Source organism: Rhinolophus ferrumequinum, chromosome 22 (assembly GCF_004115265.2).
Source record: "Rhinolophus ferrumequinum isolate MPI-CBG mRhiFer1 chromosome 22, mRhiFer1_v1.p, whole genome shotgun sequence".
In the NCBI taxonomy this organism is placed as follows: Eukaryota; Metazoa; Chordata; class Mammalia; order Chiroptera; family Rhinolophidae; genus Rhinolophus; species Rhinolophus ferrumequinum.
The window spans coordinates 50,098,791-50,112,955 of record NC_046305.1 but is presented as its reverse complement, the minus strand read 5'-3'; the positions used below and the strand labels follow the sequence as shown (position 1 = coordinate 50,112,955).

General features: G+C 56.1%; 2 protein-coding genes across 7 annotated transcripts; one reads left to right on the top strand and one right to left on the bottom strand.

Annotated features, from left to right (window-relative positions):
* The first annotated feature begins 923 nt into the window (after positions 1-923).
* On the top strand, positions 924-10,114 carry PIAS3 (protein inhibitor of activated STAT 3). Of its 4 annotated transcripts, XM_033093070.1 has the most exons (15): positions 1,692-1,780; positions 2,902-2,962; positions 3,663-4,080; positions 4,232-4,316; positions 4,548-4,598; positions 4,850-4,940; positions 5,422-5,556; positions 5,770-5,875; positions 6,435-6,508; positions 6,630-6,790; positions 7,477-7,610; positions 7,691-7,859; positions 8,023-8,156; positions 8,346-8,383; positions 8,924-9,535. In XM_033093070.1, exons 3-15 carry the CDS (start codon positions 3,666-3,668, stop codon positions 9,188-9,190), a joined length of 1,860 nt encoding a protein of 619 aa, XP_032948961.1. In that variant the 5' UTR covers positions 1,692-1,780; positions 2,902-2,962; positions 3,663-3,665; the 3' UTR covers positions 9,191-9,535. The 4 variants fall into 4 exon arrangements, with proteins under 4 accessions (XP_032948960.1, XP_032948959.1, XP_032948961.1 ...); XM_033093069.1 differs by lacking the exons at positions 1,692-1,780; positions 2,902-2,962 and adding an exon at positions 924-1,057; XM_033093068.1 differs by lacking the exon at positions 2,902-2,962 and having other exon boundaries at positions 1,655-1,780; positions 8,924-10,114.
* NUDT17 (nudix hydrolase 17) lies at positions 9,684-13,392 on the bottom strand. Of its 3 annotated transcripts, none has more exons than XM_033093073.1 (9): positions 13,312-13,392; positions 12,543-12,856; positions 12,117-12,300; positions 11,853-11,878; positions 11,633-11,725; positions 11,276-11,374; positions 10,922-11,058; positions 10,391-10,549; positions 9,684-10,262 (listed from the first exon to the last, which is right to left on the bottom strand). In XM_033093073.1, the coding sequence occupies exons 2-9, from the start codon at positions 12,732-12,734 to the stop codon at positions 10,148-10,150; spliced, it is 1,005 nt and encodes a 334-aa protein (XP_032948964.1). In that variant the 5' UTR covers positions 12,735-12,856; positions 13,312-13,392; the 3' UTR covers positions 9,684-10,147. The 3 variants fall into 3 exon arrangements, with proteins under 3 accessions (XP_032948964.1, XP_032948966.1, XP_032948965.1); XM_033093075.1 differs by having other exon boundaries at positions 12,117-12,261; XM_033093074.1 differs by lacking the exon at positions 13,312-13,392 and having other exon boundaries at positions 12,543-12,874.
* Between the last annotated feature and the right edge of the window lie 773 nt (positions 13,393-14,165).

Below are 14,165 nucleotides of genomic sequence, written 5' to 3'. Positions count from 1 at the left end.
GTTGGGCATAGTGCAGTTTAGAAGGTACATGGGATATTGGTAGGCTGGCACCTTCAGGCCTAAGGCTTGGGTGGGGTCTCATGGGGGAGGATTACACTGAAGGTTTAAACTAGATGAGAGAATTATTATTATTTACTAAAGCACTCTTTTTGTATGCTGATTATAGTATGCTGATTAAGTGTCTTGTCACTGCTGCTAGACTGAGAACTCCTGCAAGGCTTTTATATCCCAAGCACCTAACAATGTCTGAACAGCATTCAACTATTTATTGAACAAACACATTAGCATTTAGGTCCCAGCTAACAACTATAAAATGCTATGTTTGTTGTGAGTAACTCGTTTGGGTAAACTGCCCTGAAGTTGGTGCTTTCAGGAGACGTGCATGTAAGGGATTAGCTTGGCAGAGGATGGGGCCTCTGGAAGGTCCAAGGCTTTGGAAGAAGGGAAGTAGTTGAGAAAGGGGCAGAAAAATGCCATATTTGGGCAAGAAAACCTCCCCTCTGTTCACCTTCAGCTACACCAAAGGTGTGGGGTCTCTGGTGTCTGCCCGTGTATTTGGGGTAGGGCGTGGGAGACCACAGGTAGAGTTAGGGTTCAGGTACACTTTGGATTCTAGCAGCCCAGAACCTCTTTATGCGGTCAGATCCCTGGTCCAGGCCGTCTCATTTCCAGCATGCCTCCACCTCAAGCCCGCACACCAGAGCAAGGGGTCAGAGCGGTGGTGAAAAAGCTGAGCTCCGAGAACGTCCACTCTCCCCGCCGGCTGACTCCGAGGAGTTAAAGTCTCCGGAGCCTGACTCCGAGTCCCTCCCTCTCCCGCCTCAGACTCCGCCCCCTCCCCGCCAGCCGGCAGTCCAGGCCGGCTTACCCGGGAGGGGGCGGCCCCAGCCGGAGCGCTGGGCCGGGCGGAGCTCCCGCTCGGGCGGAGCTGCGGCTGCAGCGTCCAGCTGCCTGACCGACCTCCAGCCGTGCAGCCTGCGGGAGCCGCGCCGGGCCCCCTCCCCCACCTCCCCAGCCCACCCTCTGAGCGCCCTCCCCGCTCCCCGCTACCGAGCTGGTAAGTCACGCTCTCGCACCAAACTTTTCTGCTGCCAAGTCTGAGTCCTGCGGCCGGACCTCCAGCCACATTGTAGTTGGTGGTGGTGGTTGGCGGGCGGTGTGTGTGGGGGAGGTTTGAAGGATTGAGAATAGCCGTCGTGAAATGAGCTATTCACGACTCCATTGCTTCCCTCAAATGGGTCGGATCTCACCCATTTCCCGAGTTGGCAGAACTCATGATTTTAGCGGCTTAAACTTGTAAAGAGGAAGAGGAGGGTATTTTGGAACTTCGCTCCCCCATCCCCCATTTCTGTAAGTTTTAGCAGTTCTCGATACTTTCCCTCGGTATTTCAAGACGCTGGTTTCCTAAAAGCTCATTCCCTCCTAACTCCGGCGTGGCAAAACCTCCTCCCCCAGGCACCTCTGTCCCGCCTCCTCTCCTTTACCCCCCGGAACCCCGCGATCGGGCTGTACACTCCCTCGGTGTCCACCCGTTTCGCATCCCGGCCAAAGACGTGCCGGGGCTGGGTCCGGAGTGGTGGGAGGGGCTGAGGCTGGGGCTTGTCCGGAGCCAGGCGGGCGGGGCCGGGAAGGGGAGGTGTAGGGGCCGGACGGGGCGGAGCAGGCGGCATTTGCGGCCGGCGCCGGGGTGGAGAGTTGTGCGCCGGTCCCTGGGCCTGAGCTCGGGCTCGGGCTCGGGCGCCTGCGATGTCTCAAGATGGCGGAGCTGGGCGAATTAAAGGTACCGGCCCCCTCCCCCATCCCCATCTGGACTGAGCCCGGCGGTCCGCCGAGTCGGGGGAGCGACCGAGACTGGGTGCTGACGGCTCGGGTGGGGGCTGGAGACGTGGCGGGAACTGGCTGCTGGGGATGGGAGAGAAGTGGCTGTGGCGAGGAAGGGGCTGCGGCGGAGCTCCGGGGGCGGGGCCGAGGGGCAGATGGAGGGGTGGGGCCGAGGGGAATTGCAGCTGTTGGGGGCCGATGCGCAGGGGGCGGGGACGCGGGGTAGGAGTGGGATTTGGTGGTGGGGGCAGATGTAGGGGTAGGGTCAGGGGGAGAAGCTGCTGTAGAGGCACAGGGGGCAGGTTGATCAAAGCCAAGAGATGCGACAGTAGGGGCAGATGTAGGGGTGGGACTGGGGGTCAGGCGTACTCGAGGCTCCTCTGGGAAATGCAGCTGAGAGGTAGAGGCTTTGGGGCTGCTTTTGGGATCCCAGCCTTGGGAAGTACCAGTGGGCGGCTGATCTAGGGGGCGGGGCTGTGCAGGCGCTAGATGGAGGGGTGGGGCAGAAGCATCCTGGAGCCCGGGAGGCAGGTCCTGGAGCCTCACTGAGTTTGGTACCTTTGGGCAGAGACAGAGGAGGCTGAAACTATGGGATAGAAAGGGGGGAGTTCTTGTCAAAGCTAATGGGGACATAAGCACAGGACAGAGGAAATAAGGATGGGCAAAAAGGTATAGGAGCAAGTTTTTTTCATCACACTCCTCAAGATTCACAGAAGGGAGTCCTTTAAGGAGAGAGCTTCTTGGGTTCTCCCACTGCCATGCAGTCTTGAGAGTAACCATGTCCGAGGCCATCTCACAGAACCTTAAAAACCCTTTGGGTTCATCCCCTTGCCTCCCGGCTTTGTTCTGCCCTTTGAAATGGAGCCATAGCCCTGGGCAGGCCTGAGGTCTAGTCACTGGGCCCAGCTGCCTTTGGGAGAGCTTGTGATTCCTCTCCGGGGCCACCTGCCTTCTCCTCAGTCTCCCAGGGCCTCTATTTAGAGTCATGCCCTCTCCTCTTCCTCTATGGAGGTGGGGAGGTGGGGGCAATCACTCATTTTTCTCTATGAAGGAGACTAGCAGGATATTTGCTCCTGACAGATGGAGTAAACAGGCAGGATACCTGGACTTGGGGATTCACCGTTAGCCACGTCGCCCCAAGGTTTGGTCTTGTTTCCCTCCCAGAAAAATAGGACTGAGGGAGGGGTGGTTAAGTAAATACACTGAGAAAGGATTTGGGGGAGTTGTGAGCATTGAACCCTGACCTGAAAACCCTGGCTTGGGGAATATAGCTGAGGTGGACTGAAGTGTCTGGAGAGGTGGGCGGGGGACACAGTCCTCCAGCCACCTGGCCCCCTTCTTCTCCGTGGGGCGTCTGGCCTAAAACCTCTTCTCCCCCTCCTTCTCCCCGTGTCCTATCCTCTTCCCAAGAGGCTGGGATGGATCTGAAGGTCTGAGAAAGAGCAGGAGAGGAGATAAGCAGCTTAAAGGAGCGTCCAGGTTTGAGGCGGGGATGGAGGTTAGGAGCCTGTAGTGGACTCAGGTGTGCCTGAGGATGGCTTGCTGTCTCTCGTGCCCCCACCAGGTCAGCTTCCAGGCAAAGGGAGATAGGGTTGCTCAAGCTCTGGGGGGGGCGGTGGGGGTGGGGGCGGTGGTGAGGTTGACTGAGGGTTGCTACAATGGGACTGAGATGTCCCTTTGGCCAGGTTGGGTGTCTGACAGTAATTCACTGGCAGCAAAGCATCTTTATGATCAGTGCTGGAGGGAAAGAGGCATTGACCTCCCTGGTAGCTCTGCCCCAGGCTCCTCGGCAGGACAGGCCCATGGAAGATAGGATTCTCAAGCTTCTCTGTTGCCCACAGCACATGGTGATGAGTTTCCGGGTGTCTGAGCTCCAGGTGCTCCTCGGCTTTGCTGGCCGGAACAAGAGTGGACGGAAGCACGAGCTCCTGGCTAAGGCCCTACACCTCCTCAAGTCCAGCTGCGCCCCCAGCGTCCAAATGAAGATCAAAGAGCTTTACCGCCGCCGCTTCCCCCGGAAGACCCTGGGGCCCTCAGATCTCTCCCTGCTCTCTCTGCCCCCTGGCACCCCTCCTGTAGGCTCCCCTGGTCCTCTAGCTCCCATCCCCCCAGCCCTCTTGGCCCCTGGCACGCTGCTGGGCCCCAAGCGTGAAGTGGACGTGCACCCCCCTCTGCCCCAGCCTGTGCACCCTGATGTCACCATGAAGCCATTGCCCTTCTATGAAGTCTATGGGGAGCTCATCCGGCCCACCACCCTCGGTATGGCTCTTTGTGGTCCCTCAGCCTTCCCGACTCCATGTCTCCAAGCCTCTCGTAGGCTTTATTCTTGTGGGATCAGCAGCCTGGGATGGGGCGACTTCTGCGGCTGCCTGTGCACAGGCTTGGGAGTAACTGCCCTTTGTGTCCTCAGCATCCAACTCTAGCCAGCGGTTTGAGGAAGCGCACTTTACCTTTGCCCTCACTCCCCAGCAAGTGCAGCAGATTCTCACATCCAGGTGAATCATCCTTCAGTCCTTCTGCCTCATCCTCGGGCGGTTATCCCTGGCCCCTGCTCTCTCTTCTCTCTGCCCTGCTCTCCTCCCTGTCCGTCCTTCTGCACTCGCTTTGCTGCTCGTTCTCTTGTATGTCTCATCTCTTCACTATCCTCTGCATATCTAAGTTCTGTGTCTCTGTTCACCTCTGCCCTCCAAGGGCTGCATACTGACACCTCTCCCTCTCTATTACAGAGAGGTTCTGCCAGGAGCCAAATGCGATTATACCATACAGGTGCAGCTCAGGTGAGTGGACCCTCCCTCCCTCCCTCCCTTCCTCCCTGCCAGGCTCCCGTTGGGGGTGGGAATGAAATAAGGGCATGACAGGTACTCCTAGGAGATGTCCCCACTCTGCTGTGTCCACTGGCCCTGGGTCTCTTTTGGGTGCTGCGGCCTACGGATACCTACCACTGATTTTCTGAGGTTCCCTTCCTCTCTGCCAGATTCTGCTCAAGAAACTGCCTCTTGCCCTTTCATCTTCTCTCATCTCTTCCCAGGTTCTGTCTCTGTGAGACCAGCTGCCCCCAGGAGGATTATTTTCCCCCCAACCTCTTTGTCAAGGTCAATGGGAAACTGTGCCCCCTGCCGGTAAATGCTCTTTTCCTTCTTCTGGCAGTAACCCCTTCCCTGTTTCAGTTCCTAAATATTAACTACAAACTTGTTGTGAAAGAGACATGCCTAGTACAGTGCCTGGCACATAGTAGGTGCTCAGTTTACTGACCGAATCACTATGATCTAGAAAGTATTAAGATAGCGCTGAACAAGGGTTTTGTCAGAACTCAGAGGAGGGGTGTTAGTTCCACCCAAAGGTTCTTCAGAAGCGATGACACCCAGAGCTGAGAGTCGGACGAAATGGGGCGGCCCTATTTTTCCTCCTCCGGAACTCAGTGAGTGGGTTCCTGTTTCCTTGGTCAATGAAGAAACTCCTTTTCCCCCAGGAATGAACCCCACCCACAACCCTTCGATAGTGCCCCACTTTTGTGAGTCACAAAATTGACTGAGCTAGTCTTCCCTCCGGGAAGTGAGGAACCCGAGACAAGATGTCTTGACCAGGCCCTCCCTTCCCCAGGGTTACCTTCCCCCGACCAAGAACGGGGCTGAGCCCAAGCGGCCCAGCCGCCCCGTCAACATCACCCCCCTGGCTCGACTCTCGGCCACTGTTCCCAACACCATCGTGGTCAACTGGTCATCAGAGTTTGGACGGGTGAGCATGGCTGAGGCAGAGAGGCTGAGAAGCCTGCAGGGAGTGATGGGAATCCCCCAGTGTCCTGGGTTCGGGAAGCATCTTCCTCTTTATGGGGCTCTTTGCCTTAACCCGCTGTCTCTGGTCCTCATGGGACAAAGGGTAGGGGGGTGGTAGAAGCTAATTGTCTCCCCCACAGAGCAGAAGCTAATTCTCTCCCCCACCTCCAAGTAGAATTACTCCTTGTCTGTGTACCTGGTGAGGCAGTTGACTGCAGGGACCCTTCTACAAAAACTCAGGGCAAAGGGCATCCGGAACCCAGACCACTCCCGGGCACTGAGTGAGTAGCGTCCCGCTCCCTTCCCCTCTCTCATCTGGATCCAAGTCTCCCTGGCCCTCCATCCTTGACAATCAAACCCATACCCCTCTTAGGACAATGTATCTCACCTCTCACCTTAAGCCCACGCCTCCCCTTATCTCCCTTACCAATTTCGTGGTTGTGAAGTCAGACCACTCCCACGTGCTGAGTGACACTCTTGTATTCCCAGTTATCCATCTGCTTTGCACCTCCCACACCCTAACTCTGGCCCCCCTGGAATATGGCTTCTCCAGACTGGGAAGAATCTTAAGGATCGTCCAATCTAACTGTCTCGTGGTGCTTCAATTCCCCCTAGGTCATGTCTGCCAAAGTGTCACCCAGCTGTATTTAAGCATCTTCAGGGATGATGAAATCTCTGTCCTCCACCCAGCCTTCATAAGTCCATGTGACATCCCACTGGCCTCCAAAGCCTCTCCCCAGCTGTCTGTCAGCCAGAGCCATCTGCTTCTGGCCTTGCCTCCTTCCTGGCTCCCTCACTAGCCTTGCTGACCCCATGGCTCTGGCCTCACTCTTGTTTCAGTCAAGGAGAAACTGACCGCTGACCCAGACAGTGAGGTGGCCACTACAAGTCTCCGGGTGTCACTCATGTGTCCGGTGGGTACAAGAGAGAAGAGAAGCGGGAGGAGGGTTGGGTTAAGCCTCCGGACTCAGAGGATGGTTCCTGGGCTCTTAGAGGAGGTGTGGGGACTCTGACCAGAGAACTTTTTCTCCTCAGCTGGGGAAGATGCGCCTGACGGTCCCTTGTCGTGCCCTCACCTGTGCCCACCTGCAGAGCTTCGATGCTGCCCTTTATCTACAGATGAATGAGAAGAAGCCAACGTGGACATGTCCTGTGTGCGACAAGAAGGCTCCTTACGAATCTCTTATCATTGATGGGTAGGGCCATTCTGCATTCCGGGTTCTCACCGAGGGCGGCCACGGGCCCCTCCCCCACATCTATGCCTGTTACTGGGGATTTCCAGCCGTGAGGACTTACTGTACGCTAAACGTGGTGCTGAGCACTTTGCAGGCCTTCTCTCCCTGAATCCTCCTAATAACCCCATGACGGGTACTGGCGTGACAGGTGAAGAAACAGCCCTAGAGAGATTGAGTCTTTTGCTCAGTTCTGTTGTTAAGTGGCACAGCCAGTGGACCACACTGTTACAATGTTCGCCTGCCGAGCTCTCCCTGAGCGTAGCAGGCAAGTGCTTCTGAAGCGTGTGCTGATCGAGCTAGTTCCGACCCCCTTCCCGAGCCCACACTATGGTTCTTGTGCCCAGTGCCCTTTTTCAGATGGTTTATGGAGTTCGGCATCCTTCTTCCCTTTGTCTTGAAACTAGTACTACACAAAATAGGTGCTGAAAATGTGTTTGTTTTAAAGCTTAGCATTTAAAGTTTGCAAAGCTCTTTTACATGCTTTGTTTGATTCGAATAACAACTCAAAGAGGTCAGTAGGGTAGGTAATACCCACGTTTTATAGATGAGCAAGCTGAGGTTCAGGAAAGGGAGTCCCAGAATTCCCTGGGGACTGTCCCAGCCATCTCCCAGCCCATGAATTCCCTTTTCTCCCCCCAACCCCCCAGTTTATTCATGGAGATTCTTAATTCCTGTTCGGATTGTGATGAGATCCAGTTCATGGAAGATGGCTCCTGGTGCCCAATGAAACCCAAGAAGGAGGCATCTGAGGTTTGCCCCCCGCCAGGGTATGGGCTGGATGGTGAGTGACCCCCTGTCCCCCAGCACAGCTAAGTCTGGGGTGGCCTCTTCTCTGAGACACAGTCTTCTTACCACCCACAGGCCTCCAGTACAGCCCAGTCCAAGAGGGCAATCCGTCAGAGAATAAGAAGAAGGTTGAAGTTATCGACTTGACAATAGAAAGCTCGTCAGACGAGGAGGACCTGCCCCCGACCAAGAAGCACTGCCCTGTCACTTCAGCTGCCATCCCGGCCCTACCTGGAAGCAAAGGGTATGAGGAAGCAGGCTGAGTCTATAGCAGAAGGGACCAAGGAAGAAGTGCGAAGCTTTCTGGCCAGTGTGCCAACCCTGGGGTGGAGAGGGCATGTGGGAGGCTGAGCTGGGTCAGGGCATCTGCGGGTCACTGGCTACCCCAGCTCCTCCTCTCTCCTCAGAGTACTGACATCTGGTCACCAGCCATCTTCGGTGCTACGGAGCCCTGCTATGGGCACGCTGGGCGGGGACTTCCTGTCCAGTCTGCCCCTACACGAGTACCCACCTGCCTTCCCACTGGGGGCCGACATCCAAGGTAGGACACTGATCACAGGGCGGGGCCCCACACTGCCGCATCCTCCCCAGAACCAGATCGGAACCCCTGCTCCTCTTCAAGCCTTCTGGCTGTCTTTGCAAAGGGCCACAATCCATGAACTTCTTTGGTGTTTCTTTGGCGGTGAAGGGGTCAGACAGGAGGTTGATTTTCATTTTTTTTTCCTACCAGGTTTAGATTTATTTTCTTTCCTTCAGACTGAGAGTCAGGTAAGTGGCCCTGATCTTCCCATGGAGATGTCAGATCTCTGAGGCTTCCTTTCTGGGCCCTGATGGGCACCCTCCCTCTCCTTTTCCCTGGAGTCCTAACCCTGCTGCTCTGTGAGGGAGGGGGGAGGGTGCAGGCTGTTTATTTCCTTCCGAGGCCCCACTGGTACCTCCTCAGCTTCTCACGCGTTCCTGGGTCCCCGGTTACTGTTCTGTGTAGAGATTTTGGTATCATCCTGCCGCTGCCTGCTCACCCCCACGCCATGCGCACTTGAGTACCAGGCCTGCCCCAACCGGACATTCCTCACATTTCAGACGCCCACGAGGCCAAGAACCTAGCAGGGTGGAGGGGCTGTCTCCAGGCAGGGAGTCGGGGGGCGGTGTAGGGGAGTAGGGAAAGGGTCAGCGAGAGGCTGTCCTGCTTCTCAGAGAACACCTTGGGATCCAGAGGGCTTGTTTACCCCAGGTGCTATTCCTGAGGTGAGAGATGGGAAGGCGTGTTGTCAGGATACAGCCCTAACCTGTGCCCTTCATTCCTCCCAGCACTATGGTCCCTCCGTCATCACCTCGCTAGATGAACAGGATGCCCTTGGCCATTTCTTCCAGTACCGAGGGACCCCTTCCCACTTCCTGGGCCCACTGGCCCCCACACTGGGGAGCTCGCACCGCAGCACCACTCCAGCACCCCCTCCTGGCCGTGTCAGTAGTATTGTGGCTCCTGGGGGGGCCTTGAGGGAGGGGCACGGAGGACCCCTGCCCTCAGGTCCCTCTTTGACTGGCTGCCGGTCAGACATCATTTCCCTGGACTGAGTCCCCTGGATTGTGGAACCTTTGCTGTCTCCCAGTGCTGAGCAAGTATGCTGCGGCGTCCGGACCCCTGGCCACTCTGTCTTCTTGGGGGGGCTTTGGCCAAAGCCAGGAAGACCTTCATGGACACTTGTTTTTGGCCTCATCTCTGCCTGACGAGGCCAGCACCCAAAGGACTAATATTTAACCTCTTTTTAAGGACATTTGGGGTCTATTTTTGGAAATGGTCTTTAGATGGCTGGCACATTCCTTTGGGGATGTTAACCCCGGCAGTGAGAGGCAGATGGGGTGGGATGTGAGTTGGGGGAAGGGCTGAATCCTCAGCTTTGACTGTCTAGAACCTCGTGGGGAAGGGGCCCCTCCCTTGTCCCCCAGATGCCCTCTCTTCCCATTCCCCCAACGCACGGCTCGGTTCCTTCCCCACAGCCATTGTTTCTTCGTGTCCATTCCATTTTCTTTGGCCAAACAGACAGGTGGAGAAACAGATAGGCAGACACATGGACAGAGAACTCTATTTTGGGTTGCAGATTTTTTGTACATAAAGAAGAAAAACCAAAATACATCCAAAGATGACTTCCCCTGCCTCCTACTTCCCAGTATGACTGAGGAGGAGATAAGGCCTTAGCCCTGGTCCCCAGGGGTTTGGGAGCAGGGCCTGGCCTGTTGCCTGGGGCTCTCTCTATTTATATATTTAAGTTCACCACGTTTCTTAGGCCGACCAGCCCAGGGCCTGAGCTTCTAAAGGCCCATGGCCCTGTGGGTAGGTCTGGCTCATTCTGCACCTTTCCTGGGAGATAGGAGGACACTTGTGCTCTCCCCAATCTCCTTTTTCGGCTCCCCCAGGGCCTGGGACCTCTGTTGTAATTTTACTTTTGATTCCCAAAGGTGTAGCAAAGTTCTTACCCATAATAAAGGTTGTGAATGTTCTGTGAGTGTCACGGAGGTGGGCTGGGGAGGGGATTATGCACTTGGCTTTCCAGATCCCTGGTTTGGGGGGAGGGGGTCCACGTTCTGTTCTTCCTTTGCGGGCCCTGGGTCCACATGAGCTCCACTTGCACACGGTCGGGGTGTCACACTGAGGATTTCCAAGAGCAGTTGTTTTTTCCTTCGTCCTCTCCCCCATGCCCACAAAAAGACTAGCGCATTCAGCCCAATGCCATGGAGCCGTCCAGCCCTTCCTCACCCTCGCCGGCCCTTCCTCACCCTTGCCTGCTCAGATGTTGCAGCCAGAGCCTGAGGGCAAACTTGGTTCCAGTGCTGACCCTCTCTTCGCCTTCTGTGGTGGTTGGGGTCGTCCGGAGCAGTGTGGACACGGGCAAGGCCAGAGGTCGAGCTCCTCCATCATGCTCTAGTTCCACCGCACTGCATAATGACAGCCTGTCTGGCCTGTGCCTGTGGCTTAGCCCACTTCCATATCCAAGTCATGCCCCCAGCCACGGCAGGAGGGGTTGGTGCGTGTTAACGTTTTACAGAAAGGAAACAGATTCGAGGAGGGTTAAATGACTGGCCCCTATGGGAGAGGGGCACAAACCCAGATCTTCAGCGCACTCTAGTCGGAGCAGGTACGCCTGCAGTTGGATGGGCAGTGTCTTTGGTCTCGTGCTCTCTTCATTTACTCACCCTCTAAATGCTTCCCACTGCACAGAATTCCCCTCCCCCATGCCAAGGAGGAGCTAGAAGCTTAACTTCTCAACGTGTTGTGTGTTGGGGGCTCAGGGATAAGCTCTTACTTACAGTACAGAGGGTGGTAGGCCCTGGGAGAGATGTCTGGGTGTCTCTGTCCCATCCTCTGTGGCAGCTACTGCAGCTGCCACTTCTGGTCCCAGCCACATAAAGGCGCTCACCTCACTTGGGTTTGGTTGGATCCGGGCCTGGAGCCAGACACGTTGATCCCTTTATCATGGCCTCTCTTGGGAGGCCTGTTGTGATCACAGCCTGCCCACAGGTGGAGTGGGGAGAAACTTGGGATAGAGGCCACTGGATTTCTTGGTTATCGCTGACTTTCCCCCTTCCCCACCTTAGGAATAGTCAGAACAGTGTTCCTGGGCCTCCTGCGCCCCCATTTCCTTCCTTCACTGGCAACCTTACCTGCAGCTGCTGCTGTGACTCCTGAGAGACCACAAGTAGATAGAGAACGATGTGATGGTATCTGGGGAGACCCCAGCTCAGCCTAGGAGGGTAGGCAGACTAAGAGAAGAAAACAGTGCACGTGTGAACTTCCTGGCTCTTTCTGAGACTTTGTAAATACAGCTGAGGAAGTGGAGGGTAGAGATGGTACAGGAGGGACACGGGTGAGGATTGTGGGTTCAGGGACTCTAGACCACCCATTCCATCGTTAACCCTGCGGCCAAGGCAGGTAGGGCTGTTCTATGGGTTTTGGTGGCTCAGGAGTTGTTGAGGTTCTTTGTTAGATAAGGAGGGACCTCTCTCAGGTCCCTGTCTTACCTCCCATAACCCCAGAGGGACCCAAGAGAACTGGCCCTGGGGTAGCTGTAGTCCACTCTCCTCCCAAAGCTCTCGAAGCCCTCCATCCAACAGCTGGCAGTGAGAGAGGGCAGGTCAGAGGCCAATGCCTGACCTCCAAGGCCTTTGCCCCACCTCAGCCCGCACCCAAGGTGGTGCCAGACAGGTCTTCTGGTCCAGATGGGGTCAGCTGATTGGTTACCTCTTCATCAAGTTCCACGTGCCCACCTGCAACAATAGTGGGCCCAATAGGTGAATGGTGGTGTTCCTGGCCAGGAGCCCGCAATCACTGTTGACACTGCCCCCCTCCAGTGGGCACAGATGCACTTGCAGCCTCTTGTGATTATGGCACAGACCACATTTCTGGGCCTACTCAATATATTCTGGTCTGAGACAAGGAATAGCATTGCTGGGTGAAGGTCAAGTTTCTTCCGAGGACTTGGGGCTTTGTCTTCAGGGCGCTCACCTGGGGGAACCCAGAGGTTGGGGGAAACTCTGAGGGTGCGTGTCCTTCGGGTCAACAAGACAGTCTGGTCGCTGGACTGCAGAATGATGGCCACACCCAGATCCACGCCTCGATTCGTGGGCAGCTCAGCCCCCGGTGGGCTGGGCTGCTGGTTCAGGGCCGCAAAAGGGCAGAAAGGGGGTCGCTGGCGGGAGGGAGCCGTGTGGGTTAAAGCTTCAGAGGCGGGGCGGGGCTTTTTAAAACGGGGGGACACAGCGCGACGGGAAGGAGGGGCTTCAGAGGGAGGGCGGGGCTTTCAAAATTGGGAGACACCCTGTGACCGGGACTGAGTCGGGGCGATGGGCCGGCCCGGGTCTCGCCGCCGGCCCACCGCTCCCAGGCCGTGCCTGCGGCCCTCACCCGCCCCGCGGCGGCCCTCCTCCTGACCTGGAGCGGGAGCCTGGCCGACGCGCCTGGGAACGGCCTGGCCGACAGGAGCAGCTGCCCTCGCTGCAGGCCGCAGTGCGTGGGCCACGGCCCGAGCTCGGGCCCGGCGCCCAGGAGGCCACACACACTCTGTGCGAAGCTCACCGACTCCGGGCGCCCGGACAGGAGCAGCAGCACCCGCGCCGCGGCCATTACGTGGCTCCGGGTCGCGGCGGCCCGCTCGGCGCCCTCTGCTGGCCCAGCGGCGCGTCCCCTGGGTCCGCGGGGTGAAAGGAAGCCAGCTTCCCCAACGTCGGGGAAATTTGGGCGTGACCCTTGGGGATGATCCCTGGGTGTAATGTTAATGCGCGACAAAGGAGACCACCTCTAAATCCTCAGGTCCCTTTTCTAACCGCCTCTTCTGTTTAGGACCATGACCCCAGACTGAAAGACTTCTGGACTCACTTATCACCTCCCGCCAGCCATGGGCTAACTCTGAGCACCCCTCCACAGCACGCTACTGCAGGTATCGCCTCGAATTAATTACATTGTCTCCTAACCAGACACCCAGAGAACATGTTGACATCTCCCCTTCTCAACCAAATGCGAGTGCAGCAGATTCTGCCTCCTTCAACTTGCTCGAGGCCAGGCGTCCCTCCATCCTCCAGCCCTACTTCACGCCTTCCTCGTATTCTGCCTGAGGTATCATTGCAACTCTCCAAATAGCCCTGCCCCCACCAACTGGTTCTCTGCAGTGCTGTCAGTGATTTTTCTAAAACACCCCTCTTACCATTTTGTTTCCCATCGCTTTCAGGATGTAAGCTACTTGGCAGTGTAGGAAGGCCTCACCAGTCCTTGCCCCTCCAGCCTCAGTTCTGGCAGGACTCATGCCCGATTTTCTAGTCATATCCTGTTTGCAGTTCCCACAAGAATCAGGCTCTGCTTTCCCCCTCCCATCTGGCAAATCCTCATCTGTCAAACTACAGATGGTCACTTTCTCTACGCCCTGCCTGCCTGCCCCTTGTCCCTGTGGCCTCTGTACATACTTTCCATTATAGCCCCCAATACTTCTTTGTCCTTATTTGTCTCACCTTACTAGGCTGTATGCTCAAGGCTTAGTCATCTTTGGATCCCTAAGGCCTGGCCCAGAACTGGCCACATACATAATAGGTGCTCAGTAAATGATGGTGAGTGGCTTGAAGGCAGAGATGTACCTTTGTATCTTATGTACCTTTGTGTATTATATCTAGCATAGTGGCTAGCAATTAATTGGCACTCAAATGTTGAATGAATTAGAACTAGCATTGGTAAGAGGAAACTGAAGAGATTATAAGGCAACACTTAACTGCTTTAAATGAACTGAAGGGGCTGTGACATTACATCAACTATATTAATCACGGTACTGAGAGAAAATTTAGCATTGCCGCTTTTAAGGGACCATGGAGAAGAGGGAGGCAATGGTTTACTGAGTACTTAGCAGATGCCGGGCATTGTGCTGTTTCACACACACAATTTCAGATGTGCTAGAAGCATGGAGCTGGCAAATGTGGCTTCCGTCCAGATTCCTGGGTGACTGCTTGAGCCAAGCCATCTGAGTCCTGAAAGTAGTTTTTCACCCCGTCTTGGTGGTCGTCTTTCACGTTC